The sequence below is a fragment of the Oryzias latipes genome, chromosome 17 (assembly GCF_053564925.1).
Source record: "Oryzias latipes strain Hd-rR chromosome 17, Olatipes_Hd-rR_3.1".
NCBI lineage: Eukaryota > Metazoa > Chordata > Actinopteri > Beloniformes > Adrianichthyidae > Oryzias > Oryzias latipes.
The window spans coordinates 2,623,589-2,639,706 of record NC_136253.1 but is presented as its reverse complement, the minus strand read 5'-3'; the positions used below and the strand labels follow the sequence as shown (position 1 = coordinate 2,639,706).

The following is a 16,118-nucleotide window of genomic DNA, read 5'->3' as shown; positions in this document are numbered from 1 at the left end:
CACCGTTTACAGATACAGAGGAGTCATAAGGCACTTTTTAAGGCAATTGAATCAAAATAATAATCACTTTTCCTCAATCACTGGGTTTTCAGTAACTCTTGTGGCTAATCTAGTTTTATTCTGATTTCTGTTCATAAAGTGGTGAAAACAGAAATTCCTCAAAGTCAATTGTTCCAATCAAAAAACAAACTGCATCCACTGCTGCTGTTGCAGGGTCATCAGAAACACAGCAAACTCGACTTCTATTTCTTACATAATCCACATATTTTAATGATCCCTTAATGTTTTTACCTTGCCAAAGCAGATTTTCGTTTAAGTAAACTATAATTTTGTAGCAAAAAATATAAAAGATAGATTTTGAGCCAGCAATATAAGATGTTAAGAAGCGTTTGGCACTAAACAATCCCTTTTGTCGCATTTTTAGATGGGAAAATGACAGGACCAATGTTTCCTGTTTTTTATTTCACTTTAACACTAAATCATTCTAAAAAAAATTTTTTAAAAATCAATCAAAGATCAAATAGTTTGGAGCAGAAATCTTTGTTTCAGTTTTTAAACTTTGGATACTTTCACAAATTTCACCTCCTAGTACTAAAACTGCGTCCTGGCTTCTATTTATTCTTCACATTCCTGAAAGTCTATTGATTTTAAGGCTTTAAAAAAGTCCGTTTTTAAGTTGATGTCTCCCAAAGGCCTCATGTCCTTCACGATGGGATCTTACCTAAACTCTCCTCCTTGTGCGCCCTCACATTCCTGAGGGGTGAAGCGGGCTGAGGTTACCGGAGAGCAAGAACCATACGGGCCAACATTACTTAAACTTCTCTAGGCTCTCCTTCCTACAGACTCACACTGTCAACTGACCCAGATTCAGCCCCTAACATTTGATAGAGACACGGGAACTTCTCTCTCACTCACACGTGAAATTGGCCAAAAGGATTGTTCAGCAGCAGACGATGAGTGGAAAGATAAAAGCTGGAAATGGGTCACATGGATGAAAATAAAAGCTATCTTTATCTGCGAGAAGTTTGATCCCAAATAAATTCAAACCATGTGATTAGATTAACTTCAGATCGCAAAACTGATACGGACAACTGCGTCAAACAGCAGCTGCAGATAATGAACTGATTTTATCCAAAAGAGAAAAAAATTCCAAAGTAACTTTCCTGAAGTACAGAAACATGTCAGCCAGGTTTAAGAGCAACTTTTATGTAAGAATAATACAGATGTTTGATAATATGCTGAGTATCCTGAATTCTGATGTAAAAAGGTTATCAGTCTGTACCTGTTCCACTCAGAGATAATGTTTCATGTGATCCTTTTAGTAGACTTTCAAAATGTGGAAAAATATTTCTTTCATGTGTTTTGGATCTAAAAGGTTTTAATTTTTTTACATTCAAATGTTAATTTTAAATAATTACAAGTAAAAACTTTCACAATTGTTTGAATATTGTTGCACTTGGAATTCACGTTTACTTCTGCAAATTTCCCCCTGAAATGTCACCAAAGTTTAATCTGAGAAGACCAAAAATGTGAACTTTGCTTAAAATATTACGGCAGGTGTTAAATATTTTGTTTTTGAACCTGAACTCTGAGCCTCGCAGGGAGCGCCATCTTCAGAAGAATTTCAGAGGAAAAAGAGCTTATATAACAGGAACATGAAGACTGTTGCATCGTCAGCATATTTCTCATCCCATAAGTCCTTCTCCTTCTCCAGCTGCTTACCGCTGTCCTCATATCCAGGGGGGCGTCTCCTCTCCCGAATAGTGTAATTGGCTGAGAATCCCTCCTTGACTATGGCGTTGTCGGTGGTGATGGTCATGGACAGCACTCCAGTGTAGGAGATGACTCTTCCCGGTGAGGTTTGGCCGCAGTACCGGCCGATGTGAGGACCCACTGTAGAGGCAGGAACCAAGGGAAGGAGGACAGACAGAATCATCAGGTTTATCCACAGATGCACTTCTGACCTTCAAATTAAAGGCCCCCGGATTATCCAGCAGAAGCACTGGGAAACTTTCCACATGTTAACCTCAGTTACAAACCTTATTCTGGCTGCTGCTTTGCAGTAAAGCCAAACGACCAGTACACATCCAAATGTTTACAACTAGTTTCTACAGGTAATTCTGGATTTTTAGAAACAAAAGCAAAACATATTTATTAAACTTTAACCCGTCATACAGCATACGTCGCTATTTTGCACCGTACCTAGTACTCTACTTAATTTAACATCACCGTGAATGGAAAAAAAACCTAATTTGTTTGTAAATAAATAAGATCGATTGTCTGCTCTAGGCCTGCATGGTGGTGCAGTGGTCAGCACTCTTGCCTCACTGCAAATAGGCCTGATTCAAATCCTGTGTAGAGTTTGCAGGTTCTCCCCGTGCCTGCGTGGGTTCTCTCTGGGCACTCCGGCTTCCTCCCACCGTCCAAAAACATGCTTCATGGGTTGGTTGGTTACCCTAGAGTGTCCCTAGGTGCGTGTGTGGGAGTGATCGCTTGCCCTGCGACAGACAGCCAACCTATTTAGGGTGTATGCCATCGCCAGTCAACAGTAGCCAGGACAGGTTTCCGAAAGGGAGAAAGTATGCTAGGAAAATGGATGGATTTTCTGCTCTAAACTCTCTAATAATTTCTGAGACACAAAATTAAGACTTAAAATAGCAGTTCCTATTATTACTAAAAGATTTAATTAGAAAAAAGTTGCTGTTTTTTTTAACTTGTCCTGTCCAACAGCTGAGCAGACAGATGAGAGCTGAAGGCCTCTTGTGTTGGACATATTTTACTTAAACAACAGGGGTTATTAATCTTCAGACAAACCAGAGGTATGTCTGAATAAACCCCTTTTGGAATCGAGGCCAAACTTTATTCATTTTATTCATATTTGAAATTCTTTTGTGTTGGACCGGACGGAAAAGCAAAGGAGGGAAGAAGAGAGAGGGATGTTAGAGTTGCTGATTTTTTTAATAGCAAAAGTATACGGAGCAGATGAAGAAATGCTGTTTGAAAAAGGCCAGAGGCTCCCTGCTCTGCATCCACTTGCAGAGAAATAGACCCATTTACGTCTTTGTTTTCCTAGTCCAAGCTGTACGGCTGGATAGCTCCAATACTGCTCACCATTTTTGTTGCACTGGTAATGTTAGGTCAGGCTGTGAGTGGCTTTAAACTAGGGGGACAGTGTGTAAACAGAGAGCTCTCAGTACCTGGGGGCGGGGTTGCTTGCTTTCCACAATTCAGAGGTGAATTTCTAAAGAACTCCTGCCGCTCTGCAGAAACTATGGACTAGAAAATGACACCAATTTCTTTGATTTTGCTCAAAAACAACATAATCATATTTAATAGACCATTGGGAACGCTTTTAAAATTGATCAAAGGATGGTCAGAGTGGAATAAACATCTAAACTGCCTTTTTCTTTTTAAACCATCAGCTGTGTTTGGTCTCAATCCCAAAGAAAAAGTCAAATATAAACTGAAAAAAGCATTTTATAGTAGGACGGATGATTCTGATGACACTTTGTATTTTGTTGTTGCTTTTACTTCTTTACAAGTTAAACATCTGTAGAATGTTTTTCACTGCACTGGCTTTACGTCCCTTAATATTCAGTCTTTTATTCTTCTGGAAGAAACAACTGTCGTCATTTGTTTGGTGGAGATACCGTATCAGCACAAAATGTCACAAAAATATAGTTTTACAAAGAAATTCTTTCAGCTTTGGAGGCAGAAGTGGAAACAACATGAGGCAATAGAGCTGAGATGGTGAGGCTCTGTAATCTGATGGATTATGTTTATCAGTTACAGTTTGGAGCAGGTCGTCGGCGGTCTGTGACGGATTATGATTTGAGCTGTTCCGGCCTTATCGGAGGAAAGGTTTTTTTTCCACAGAGAAGCTGTTGGCTGATGCAATCAGGAGCAGAACAGCAAAGGATCCTGCAGGCAGCACAGTGGCGTGTGAAGAAGAAGAAAAGTGCAGAAGGTTTCGGCAGAAAACCCAATCAATAACGCACAAGCAAACAACTCAGAGGCTGGAAGTCTGGACTTTGATCCACATCTCACTTTGAAATGGGTTTTCTTCAGCAAATGATCAATTAACTCCATGAAACACTCAGAAATTAAACCAATCATCAAAAAACAGCAACAAACACTTTTTCTAAGGAAACTGAGGGAGAAAATGTGTTTTCTGTCACGATATCAGATGTTTTAGTTCATAAACCCGATCAGAAAAAGAATTTTATTCTGATTTAAACCCACAAAGAAGACAAAAATACAAAAAGGCTCATTTGACTTAGCAAAAAATAGAAGATCCAGTTTTTAATTGTTGTTGTGTGGCTGGAGCCATAATCACCTGAGCAGAACCTCTCAGGTGTTTTCACACAGATATGCTTCTTTAGTCCAAATTAATAATACATTTTTTTCTTTGGTTCATTTCATATTTTGAAGGAATATTTTACAACAGAAATGTGTTTGAGGATCGCTGCAATCATTTGCCTGACATCACAAGGGCGGGGCAACAGAACCTCATGAGGATGTTGCATGCTTCCCTTGTTTTGGGAATCATTCTTTGCTTATCTCAAATTCTTTACGTTGGATTAGCAATGTTTTATTTTGACGAGGCACTGTTTAGGAACTGCATCTTTATCATTTTTCTCTAACATAAAAACAATCCCACAGTACTTTTGTGTTTCCTTTATCAGCTGAGTTATGTGTACGTCTGTCTGAATATCAAGGAGGAGCTGTATCTTCACGTTCTTTTCCCCAGCAGATCCCTCCCAGACTTTCTCCTAGCTTTTTCTTCCCTGAAAGTGAAACTACAGGAGCCTGTTACGCTACATTTGTCCATGTGGGAGGGCTTCCATCAAATGTTTTTTGCCTCATCGCTAGCTGGAAGACATGAATGATGTTGAGAGATCAGGTTCATTTATTTTGAAGAGTCTGGGTTCATGTGATCATTCAGAGACTCTCCCAGTGCGCTGAGCTTCACCATCTGCTGCAGGAACAGAGTCTGAATGACGGCGCTTTCAGCGCTACTTGAGGGCGTCTGTGACCCAGTTTGACGACTTGCTGTTGTTTCCCTCTCGTTAGTCTGAGGGAGGAAATGATTTAAAAATAAGAATAACATTAGAAGACCTTGGTTTTTGTGCCCCTCACCTGCGGTCCAACAGGTCAAGGTGGATGGGATTTTCGGACACAACAGGAGGAAACAGCTGCAGACAGAGGAAGGTTTTTGTTTTGTCTGCTTTGCTACAACGAGCCTGTCCACGTTGAAGAAGTTCTCAAGTGCGATGGAGAAAAGAATGGACTGAGCTGAGTCAAGTTGAGTCAACTTGGCCAACACAACACAACGTGAATGAATTGAGGCGAATTATTCCAAAGTCTGGAAGTGGGCCACCTCTTCAGACGGGTTTGTATCTCCTTTTCTGGTCCGTACCGGAGTTCACACCTGAATGCTTGGACTGGACTAATGTGGGAAACCCAAAGAGGCAGATGTGAATGCATCCAAACAGTAAGTGTTATTTATCCCAGCACTGCCTCAAACTGAATGTCAGTGTCTGTGGCAGTCATTGGCAGCCCCCTCCCTGGAAAGGATCAGGCTAAGCCTGTGGCGCAGCATCCTGGCAGCCGCCACACGCCTGTCCAGAGTGAAGCTGATTATACGCACGCTGTACGGCTAATTAGACAGCAACGGGGGCAGAAGATCGCTGTCCAAAAGAGTGGAGGGGTGTGAACATAGCAGGTCGTATTCTTCTGCTTGTCCAAATGAGCACACAGACAATGAGGGAGTCATGTGGGGGTCTTTCAGATTCCAGCCAAAAACAAAGGGATCCCACATTGATGAGGACTACCTGCTTCCTCACCGGCCAAAATCCCGTATCCGTCTGTCAGAAATCATTTACATCTGCAGCACTGAAGCTCACAGCTGCAGAAAAAAGACCCATCCCATAAATCTAGGATGAACAGAAGACCAGCTCAACACATTTTAAACATCTTCTCCTTCTCCTATAAAGTACAAGGAAAACCGCCTCCTTTTTGACTAAGGGTTGAATTCTATGCTGGAACATTTTGAGGCTTGTTCCTGTTTGTTTATGGATGCCAGCAGAACTGGACAAATGAAGCTTTTAGTCTAAAATGAGAAAATTAACTGAGCTGTGGATGGTTTGGGGAAACTGTGCTGTCAACAGTAAAGATGCAAAAGCAACATATTTTCCTCTTGGAGTAAGTGAGGCTTGATTTGATGTTAAATATGCACTGGGAAAGTGAATGGCTCTCCACATGAAACATGTATTTATTCACAGGAGAACTCAGACAAAATCTGTCTTTGGTTTGGAGTCCAGACACACTCACATCAGGTCAAGTTTGGAGAAATATAGATTTTTTATTTCATGCCTTCTCTGTTTTTCATCCTGTCAGTTAGAGACTTGTTTTGTTTGTCAATATTAAAACAAAAATCATGAAAACAATTCTTTTTATTTCCCTCCATCCATCGTCAGGGTTGCTGGTGCCAGCCTTGCTATTGTTGGGCAAATGCAGGGAACACCCTGAACAGGTCGTCAGTTTGTTGCAGGGCCACACAATCACACACACTCACACACACAGACTCACATTCATGTTCAGGGACAATTTAAAGATCAACCTATGAAGCAAGTTTTTGGATTTTGGGAGGAAGAGTGATTGAAGAAACCCATCCATGCACTAAGAGAACATGCAAACTAGCGGGTGCTAACCACTGAGCAGCCTCCTTTTTTATTGAAACAAAAATATTCAGTTGCAAATTCATTAAAAGAATATAATTTTCTACTTTTTTTTAATCGTTGTCCTTTTTTTTAAGTTTAAAGCACCTTTTCTTATAGGTCTGTGACTGCAGACAACATTGTTACTGTTCCTGGTTCTATATCAATCACCATTATCTTCTATATATGCCATCCAGAGTTCTTGAAAGCGCGCTAGCTTATGGTGTTCACGCTGCACAAGCAGGCAGGGGCTTCTTCTTCTTTTTCTTTTGTTACTATTTACTAGCTCATGTTCGCCACCAACAGTTGGAAAAGGCTTAGTGCGAAATGTCGAAGTGCTGCAAATCTTATGAATCTTGCTCCAGACTGTTGCCTTCACAGCTCTATTCTTTTTTTAATGTAGAGAGTTGGAGAAAGTGGGGGATACAAGCACTAATTATTATTTTAAGCTGTAACAATTATACCAGATCTGCTGGAAAGACAAATATTACATCAAAGGTGAAAATCTGACACTAAGATGAGCGGAAAACATCTGTCCATCAATACACTGTAGGTAAGGAGGAGGGATGAAGCAGACAGGGAGCAGTGTGGCAGTGCACGCTTCCAGAGTGAACCGTGTGTTTATAAGGGGAACCAGATCGTCCCCAGCCAGACCAGCCAGACCAGGAGAGGGGGGGGGGGGGGGAGAGACCCCCAGGCCAGGAGCGCCCCATGCGACAAGACCCAAGCAGCCCGGAAGGGGGGGGGGAGGTTTCTGTAGTGGTTGATGCTAAGATTATTTTTAGATTTCCAGTTTAGGAGGATAGTTTTCTTTGCGATACATACAGCGGTGAGAACCATATAAGCCTTGTTAGATTCCATGTTGATGTTATTCAGGTCACCTAATAAGCAGAGTTTGGGGCAAGCAGGAATCTTATGATTAAACCAGATTGATAAATCCTCACAAACCTTACGCCAGAATGATTGAACAGGTGGACAGACCCACAGGGCATGCAAATAGTCGTCTATGTTGTTACCTATGCACTGTGTGCATACAGCAGACTGAATGAGACCCATTTTAAATTAACCTCTGTCCGGTGTAGTGAGTTCTGTGAAGAATCGTATTGGATTGTATTGGATAAGTTGCAGATTTGGACTTTTGGTCATATTAAAGGCATTCAAACAGATCTGTAGCCAAAATTGATCACTAGAATTCATTGATAGCTCAGACTCCCATTTTTCCATGGGTAAGTACATTGTATCATCTATGTTAGATATCAACTTGTACATTTTGGAAGTGAGCTTTAGGTTATTGCTATAGGTCTATAGCAACATTTAGTGCTTATAGCTGATTTAAGTTGCTGATATTCTAGAAATGTGTTTGTTTGTTCACAGCTCTATTCTAATATATTTATGTCATATAATTCTGGCCGGGCACAAACAACAATGATTCATTTCTCCTCCATAATCAATTTTAAAATGGCTGGTAGGTACTTCTGAGAATTACTACCAAATCTGTGTCCTGATTCAGGGGTCCCCAAACTTTTTCCAGTGAGGGCCACCTGACGTTTCCATTCTCTGTTGGGGGGCCAGGGTCAGTTTGAAACTGAAAAAGTGTGAAAGTCGCAGTGTTGCCTAAATGTAAATATTTATTGTTTCCCAGAAAGCCACACGTAACCATATATAAATAACCTGATCTGATATCAATCAAATAATCCTCTCTGGGTTCTTCACCAAAAAAAAAGAAAATAATAAGAATCAGCAAACATACAATAACTTAATTGCTTAATAGCTATAATACCTTTGAGAGTTTGTCTGCTCACATTTGCAAGTTATCATATTTCTATTTGTGACGGAATTCATAATGTCGGTATAGATTGTCTTCTTTGAATGCCGCCACCGTCTCTTGGCGGATGATACAAATAGCCTTTTCTTTATGTTGAACAAAAAATACTTGTTTGTCCACCACAGGTTAAATACCCTGCATTCTGGATCAAATGTTCTCTTCCATAACCTTTATGTCATTTTTCCGTTCTGATCCCAGAGAGCCATTGGACAGTTCTACGACTGGAGCAAAGGGAGGTTGCAGTAGCAACATTTCTAGGTTGGCTGACATTTCAATTCAAATAAGCTTTATTGACGTGAGGAAACAGGTCCAGGCCCCCGGGCCGCAGTTTGGGGGCCACTGCCCTGATGGTCAAAGTTCAACTTTCCACGCGTGTTCAATGGCCACGTATTTGTACGTAGAGCACGAAAGTTGTAGAAACTTGCATAGCTATGCATGAACCCAAGAGTTCAGAATGCAGAAGCCTGGAACCCGTGTTTCCACAGACTTTTCATTGGAAGTGGCCGCTTGAGCGGCTGTTACTGAGTGTGAACGTAGCTTGACAGTTACAGGAGTCCTCTCTGGTGTTCACAATCAGTTTTTGGTCAGGCAGAAAGAGTGAGATAACAAAATAAGACAATTATTTAACAGAACGTTCCTGCAGCATTTCATGTTAAAGCCTTTCATGCAGATTCATAGTTGTTGCTCAGAAGTCTTGTTCTTCTGGAGTTTCTGTTTCCACTAGTTGAATTGTTGCTGCCAAGTAAGGTAAGAAAAGGATTAACTCTGAAGATCATTCAAGTTTTTTTTAAATCTTTTATTCTGAAAGTCCTGAAAACTATAGCCTTGGTGTCTTTTTTTGTAAAAACAAACCCTACAGCATTTTAGCTTCCATTAGTTTTTAGGAATGATTCTTGTCTTTGGCAGCTATTTCTGCTGTGTTTTAAATAAACAGAAATGAACTGAAGTCCTGCGACCTGAACCTCACCTGCAGGAAAGCCGTCCCAGATTTCCAGGAAGTCGTATCGACACTGGGCGCCTGGCGGAGGCGTGGTATCGGGCTCCATATCGAAGCTGTCAAACTCCACTACAATCTCAGACATCTTGGGGGCAAAGATCATGATGGTGCAGTCCAGATTGTTGGGGTACTTGTCCGGGAAGCCCGGTGACTTGATGACTCCCGTGGGGGCTGTGAAATTCCTGGAACATTCTGGACCTGTAGGGCACAGATGAAATGGATGAGTTTTTAAAATGTCAGCGGGTGTTTGGACTCATCCTGGCCTGGATGGGGGGTGTTAACTACAGGCCACGGGGTATGGGGTCGTAATGGTTTCTCAGCTAGAATAAAAGAACATCTGGAGGCAAAACATTCTTTGCTTCAATCTCTGATTTAACCTGGAAAACAATTTGAAAAAAATCTTTTTATTCTCCGCCTAAAATAATCAGCCTAAACAACCTGCCTCTGATGGTCCAGACTGATCATCTTTTAAACTATTTTCAAAGTGTTTTAATTATTATTATGCCACTTTAGCCAAGATAAAAAAAAACCTGTGTCATTTTCCATTACATTGTTTTGCAGAGCAGCAGTTCAGAAGTGGGCGGAACTGTTGGCACGGAGTAAGCCTTCCTTCATTTCCCATCATCCGAGGAATATTGATTGATATTCAGTCATACTGTTTGGATCCAGATTCCAGCTCAGACGAACATGGATCTAGTTGTCTACAAGTGGATTCATCAGAATGGAGCGATGAGGGAGCTTGTGGCCCTCCCGGCATATTTTCAGCTCTTTTTTTATGCAGCATTTTTTCATCTGCTCCTCGTTGTCAAATATTTGAATATGGAAATACTCAGAAATGCAATTTTACTCTTCATTTTCTTTATATATGTCCTCCATCATCAGAAAAATGCTACAACAATTAAACTGTTGGTTCCCATCAGGAGGGATCTGGGGCAACTTCAGTCCCAGTTGCTGTGGAGCAGCCAGACAGTGACTGACACCTTTGATGAGGGTCAGGCGTCCCTTGGTGTGCAGGGGAGCAACCGTGGCGGGGGGCGGGGGCCCTGGACTGCTGCCAGGCCAGTTCTGAACCGCATGTTGTTGGTTTACATGCATAAACAGAAATGCGTGATGGGGTCGCTTTTCTATAGACATGAGCCATTACAGCAGTGACTAGAAGAGATGAGGCTGCAGGGATGAGCATGAATCTACAAAAGATTTCAGAAATACTTGAAATCTCAGCATAAAATGCTCAGCAATGTGTGGTTTTCTCTGCCGCATTGTGAGAAAGCATTCACAGATTTACATTCCTTTGGAGAGACGTTGCTTTGTTCTTGAATGCAGCCACCAAGAACCCCCCACCCCCACCCTAACCAGTCACCTGGAATCCATCTTTCAAACTTTGTCATCACTTTTCATCTATTTTTACATGTGACCCTTTAATCTGCAGCTTTGAGTTTGCACCAGAAAAACAAAAAAAGAATGAAGAGGCAAACATCTGTTTCTGTTTCTAGGACCTTAAAGGATAGAGATCTGGGACAGTCATTGAGAGACCTCATTTGGTGATGATTTATAAATGAGTTGTGTTTTGTGGTCAATGGAGGGTGGAGCAAGCGGCGAGCAGCGTTTACAGAAAAAACTCTCATTACGCGGCCGCTGCCCGGCAACGTGGTAGAACCCAAACTGAACGTGCGTTCTGGAGTGGGCCTGCGGTGGCAGTAATGACAGGGACAGAGATGAAGGACCAGGCCACAGACACAAACACAGAAATACAACAGGCTAAGTGCAGACACATGGTGGCACATGCAAGTGGAGGCTACAGCGTTCCGACAGATACCTGCGTCTTAACTGAGTCAAAAGCTGCAGAAGGAGATAAGTCACAAAACAAAAAAAGAGACCTAAAACGATGCTGTGGTTCACGTTAACAACAAAAGAAACCCTGTGGGATTTCAGGGCAAACAATAGAATTTTAATTCAAATGTTCCCCTTTGAACTATAGTACCTTTGAAGTGCAAACCACATTAACAAATCACTCCACGCAAAAACATCTTAAAGATCACAATTAAAACGGCAAATCAAATAAAAAACTAACAGCTTCACCAAATTCCAGAAACCAAACAAACCAAAAAAAGAAAAGCAAGGTGATATCCAGAAATCAAAACGAAATGTTAAAAAACTGAAACAAAATAAGGACCCAGAAAAAGTATATGGGACGTCACTGATTGGATGATGAGGTTTGAGATATGAAGAAGAGAGAAAGCAGAAACATGTTTGCAGAAACTTTGGTGAAGAGTTGATTGAGCAACTTTTGCAGCTGGCGTGGCCTGACGCAAAAATAAATATCTTCTGTTGTTAAACATTGCACACACACACACACACACACACACACACACACACACACACACACATATATATATATATATATATATATATATATATATATATATATATATATATATATATATATATATATATTTTTTTTTTTTTCCTGTAATACTGATATTATTATGCTTTTATAAGCAAGCTGGTTTTATTTGTTGTTTTCTGAGCCACATATTATCCTTGCAGGATCAGTTCAGGCTGATTAGTTTAGAAATTCAAGCGTTTTTATTGTTTTGACTTCTTTGATTAGTTCGATGAAAAGACAAACCCATGAATGATGATCTCATCTCTCCTTTTAATTTGTTTTAACTGTTATAAGTCAGATAAAACACAACAGTTTGAGTTTGTAAAATGTTGCTAAAACAAGACTAAAGCAAAACTAGTTAAAGTAAAAAATTCCCAGAAACCTCTGATGGAGCTCTGGTGTTACCCAAAAAGCTCTATTTCTGGAGTGCGTATGAGATCAAAAGTGTTGCGCTGGCGTGCAAATGAGACAGAATCTTGTGGAGCGCTTTGTGAGCCATGGATAAGATTAAACTGGTTCTATTTAGCAGCGCAGACCTCACAAAGCTCGAGGTCTCAGCAGAGTGAACCCGTCTGCATCCAGAGCATCAGCGGCTTTATTTAGCGCCAACGCACACTTTGCTGCTCAGACTGTAATGGCTTTTAAATGTGGCGAAAGCAAAGGCAGCAATATGGAAGGAGGATTAAATGACTGAGTACAAGAACTTGTTAGTAGGTCCCATATTTAGGCCAACACACACACACACACACACACACTTGTGCCCCAGTTTCTGAGCCGCTCTTCTGTGCCAGAGCATCCATCTCATCTGGAGGTCACCCTTGCTGCCTCCAAGGACAAACAGCCCATTAGCTAAATGAGCAGGAGGTCCCACACACCTGTCTGCTGCACACAAAGGAGCGCCATCACAAAGAGAGCCAACGACACGCACAAGCAAGCACAAAAGACTTGTGGAGCAGAAAAGCTACTAACATTTAGAGCCTCAAAGGTAGCTCTACTTCTTGACTCACAAGCATGTGGAGCTTCCCTCACTCCTGAAAGATTTTGGCTTCATACATGCTTGATTTGTTTGAAGAACAAAATTGTTTTTTCAGATCTTCTATGAGCATTATCCTTAAAAATGATCATCCAATCCTTTGTTGAATTGATGATTCCAAATTTCAGTGCCCAGAAGTCTCTCAGAAAAACTAGGGTGTATCAATCCTCAATACCCACTAGATTGGCAAATATAAACCACAATGCATTGCGTTTGAACACTTAGTTATTTGATAAAAAAAAAAATTTAATGTTTTTTTAAGTAAATCATCCATGTTTTCATCCTGAGGACACAATGGATTTATAAATATTTGAGATCGTTTTTTTCTACTGCAAATGGGTGACGTCATATTTGGCATTAAAAAAAGAAGTGAGCATGTGTCTGAAATGCGTTTAAATCCAGGAGGGTCCCGTTCTGTTTCTACAGGGGTTATGTTCCCTAAATAACCTGCAATTGGTAAAATCCACAAGATCAGAGATGTTTTGGGCCTGTAAAACTATATGAGTTCTAAGCAATAAATCACTTAGTTTGAAATCTTAAACTCTGATCAGATTTCCCTTTTTCACCATTTTCAGTTTTGAGCAGACTTTCACATTGAGCAGATGTAGATTTTTTTCTTATGCTCTCTTTCATATTTAGATAAACTTAATGTCTGCATCTTTTTTGTAGTTCACAAACCGATTCAAATGTTTGAAGCAAAAACTTCAACAGAGCTGCAGAATGGAGTAATTATTTCAGTAAATAAAACCACCTGTACATGAATAGAGTAAGAAAATAGCAGTTGAAACAGATCGCAGGTGTGACACATTTGGAAAACTGACCAAACTACAGGGAAGAGAAACCGAGCGGAGCTTGGCTTTTTGGAAGAACGTGGAGTTTGGCTCCGTTCTCCCGTCGTCACAGCAGCTGATGCTCAGCTGAGCTCTTTTCAGACACTGAAGAACAGCTTTTTGTTTTTGATAAAAACTCTACATTTATACACGTATAAATGCCTCACCTGCAATATTTGGCTTAAAAAATACATAAATTCAATTAAATGAATATTCTTTTTTTTAAATGAAAAACAAAAATGAAATCAGATTTTTTATACGTCTATCCTATAGTTAAGTTTTTCTGTGTGGGTTTTCAGCATTTCTTTGATAAAAAAAAATTCTTGTGGAGGCTTTGGCCGCACACACTGACTGAGCTGCAGCTGACGCGTGCGCTTTACTGTTTCCGTCTTTCTATCGTCATTAAAGACACTTTATTTTTAATTACTTCATTTGCTTATTTCTCAGCAACTGTCTGATTCAGGCATCTCTGTGACCCATTTTGTCTTTTTTATCTGCTCCAACAGGGCATTAGGAATACAGTGGGTGGCAGAGGGCAGCTGCACCTGACTTCCAGACTGCAGCTGCCCTCTGCCACTGTATTTTTGCCACTGTATTTAAATGAAAATAACTCAAACTGAGGCAGTTCTAGTTCTAGGTTTTTGCTTACACTGAACACATGTAGGGTTTCCGTGCATGCCCAAGGACGTGGGGCTAAAAAAACACTATACAACTCCAAACATTCAAAAACAATAGGCTAAAATTGAAGGGAGTCAGTCGTTGGTTTGAAACCAGCGTTGAGATAAAATGAGCAACTTTCAAGCCTTTAAAAATCAAGCAAGATTCCCCCACCCTTCTAGTTACACAGCTACTGCTCATCTCCATGGTTACTTCATTAACCTTCTGGCCTCTTTTCATTGAAAACTCATCATCGTCGTCATCTTCTGGCAGAAATGATATTAACCGGCACTTTCCCCTTTGGTGAATGACCCTAATTTCCCGTCTGTGCCCTGTATTGCATGTTACAGTCAAAGCTGAAACATCATTTTGAAAAATAAAATCTCTCAAATATAAAAAAAGCTCCTCTGTGGTCGCAGAAGACCCACTTCTGTGGATTTATTCCACATGGGGTCTAATAACATCCCATGGTTACACTTCAAAACCCTAAATTGAGGTCAGTAGGAACAGATTTTTGACTTCAGATTTGAGAGAAAAAGCTCACCTGGATCCAGTTCTCTCTGTGAGAGCTTAATACACTCTGTCTGGACTAACCCAAATAAATTAGGAGGATTCCCACGCATTCTCCCCTTAAACTGATTTATCTTGAACGGTGAAACGGTGATCCCAGGAGACTCACCGATTTGGCGGCTGCTTAAGCAAACCCAGGAGGGTTGAGCGAGTACAAATCTAGGACGAGGGATCAGGGTTCCTTCCTATACAGCTAGTGTTTATGTGGGTCTATCCTGCCCCACCTGGGACCTGCTGTCCCTCCCAGGAGCTGTGGCTCTTTGGCACGGAGCACAGGGGTCAGAGGGGTGTTTACAACAGCAAGGATGTTCGGCCCATAAATACAGATATTTTTAGAGCATTTTCATAGTAAAGGTTACAGCAGGATGACGGCTTTAGAAAGCAGCCAAGAAGCCATTTTGTTTGAGCAAAATATAACTTGAATCTCAGTCTTCTCTGCAAAAACAGAATTACATGTTCTAGTAATCCTACTTTAAAAATAAAAGTTAGGATTAATAAACATCAACTAAATTCCTCTTTGTGCTTTGACTTCCATACTACCTTCCTCACTAAAGATGTTTTTTTTAAGTGCGGAAACTTGGAATGAATTGAACACTGAATTTGGTTTTCAGATGTGTTTAAAATCAAATTTGTGCTTGTGCTGTTGGTGCTGCACAGACAAACCCAGAGGCAAACTGCTGTTAAACTCATGAGCGTGAGTGTGGCTTCACCCATAGAAAAGGGTTCCGGCTCCGACCCAATTGGGACACAGAGGCCACTGGAATTAGGAATAATCTGTAAGCAGTGCTTGGTCGATTCGAGTCATCATTTCTATGGCAACACATCGGTGTAGATTCTCAGTCATGCAGGTCACAATAAAATAAAATAAAAAATTCAACTGGACAAAATTTCTGGCTAGAAATTCTATGGAAACCACTCTCACCAATCAGGAGTGAGCTTGTTGGTAGGCCACACCCCTTTCACTTGAAATCGGTATCGAAATTCATGTAATCTGTGAATTAAACGTTTTGAGCGTTCAACATGAGATCATATATTTTTATTGAGACATCTGATTGGCTAGTTTACAACTTAAGAACTTTCAGATCAGAAAATCTATATTTA

The 16,118-nt window shown here is 40.7% G+C and overlaps 1 protein-coding gene across 1 annotated transcript in view; it reads right to left on the bottom strand.

The window, feature by feature from the left end:
- LOC101156916 (neuropilin-1a) overlaps window positions 1-16,118 on the bottom strand; it is a 74,628-nt gene that overhangs the window by 31,974 nt on the left and 26,536 nt on the right. Inside the window, exons 4-5 of the mRNA XM_023965221.2 lie at window positions 9,512-9,739; window positions 1,723-1,893 (exon numbers count right to left, since the gene is read on the bottom strand). Coding sequence (XP_023820989.1) covers window positions 1,723-1,893; window positions 9,512-9,739 — 399 coding nt within the window. The remainder of the gene's footprint in view (window positions 1-1,722; window positions 1,894-9,511; window positions 9,740-16,118) is intronic.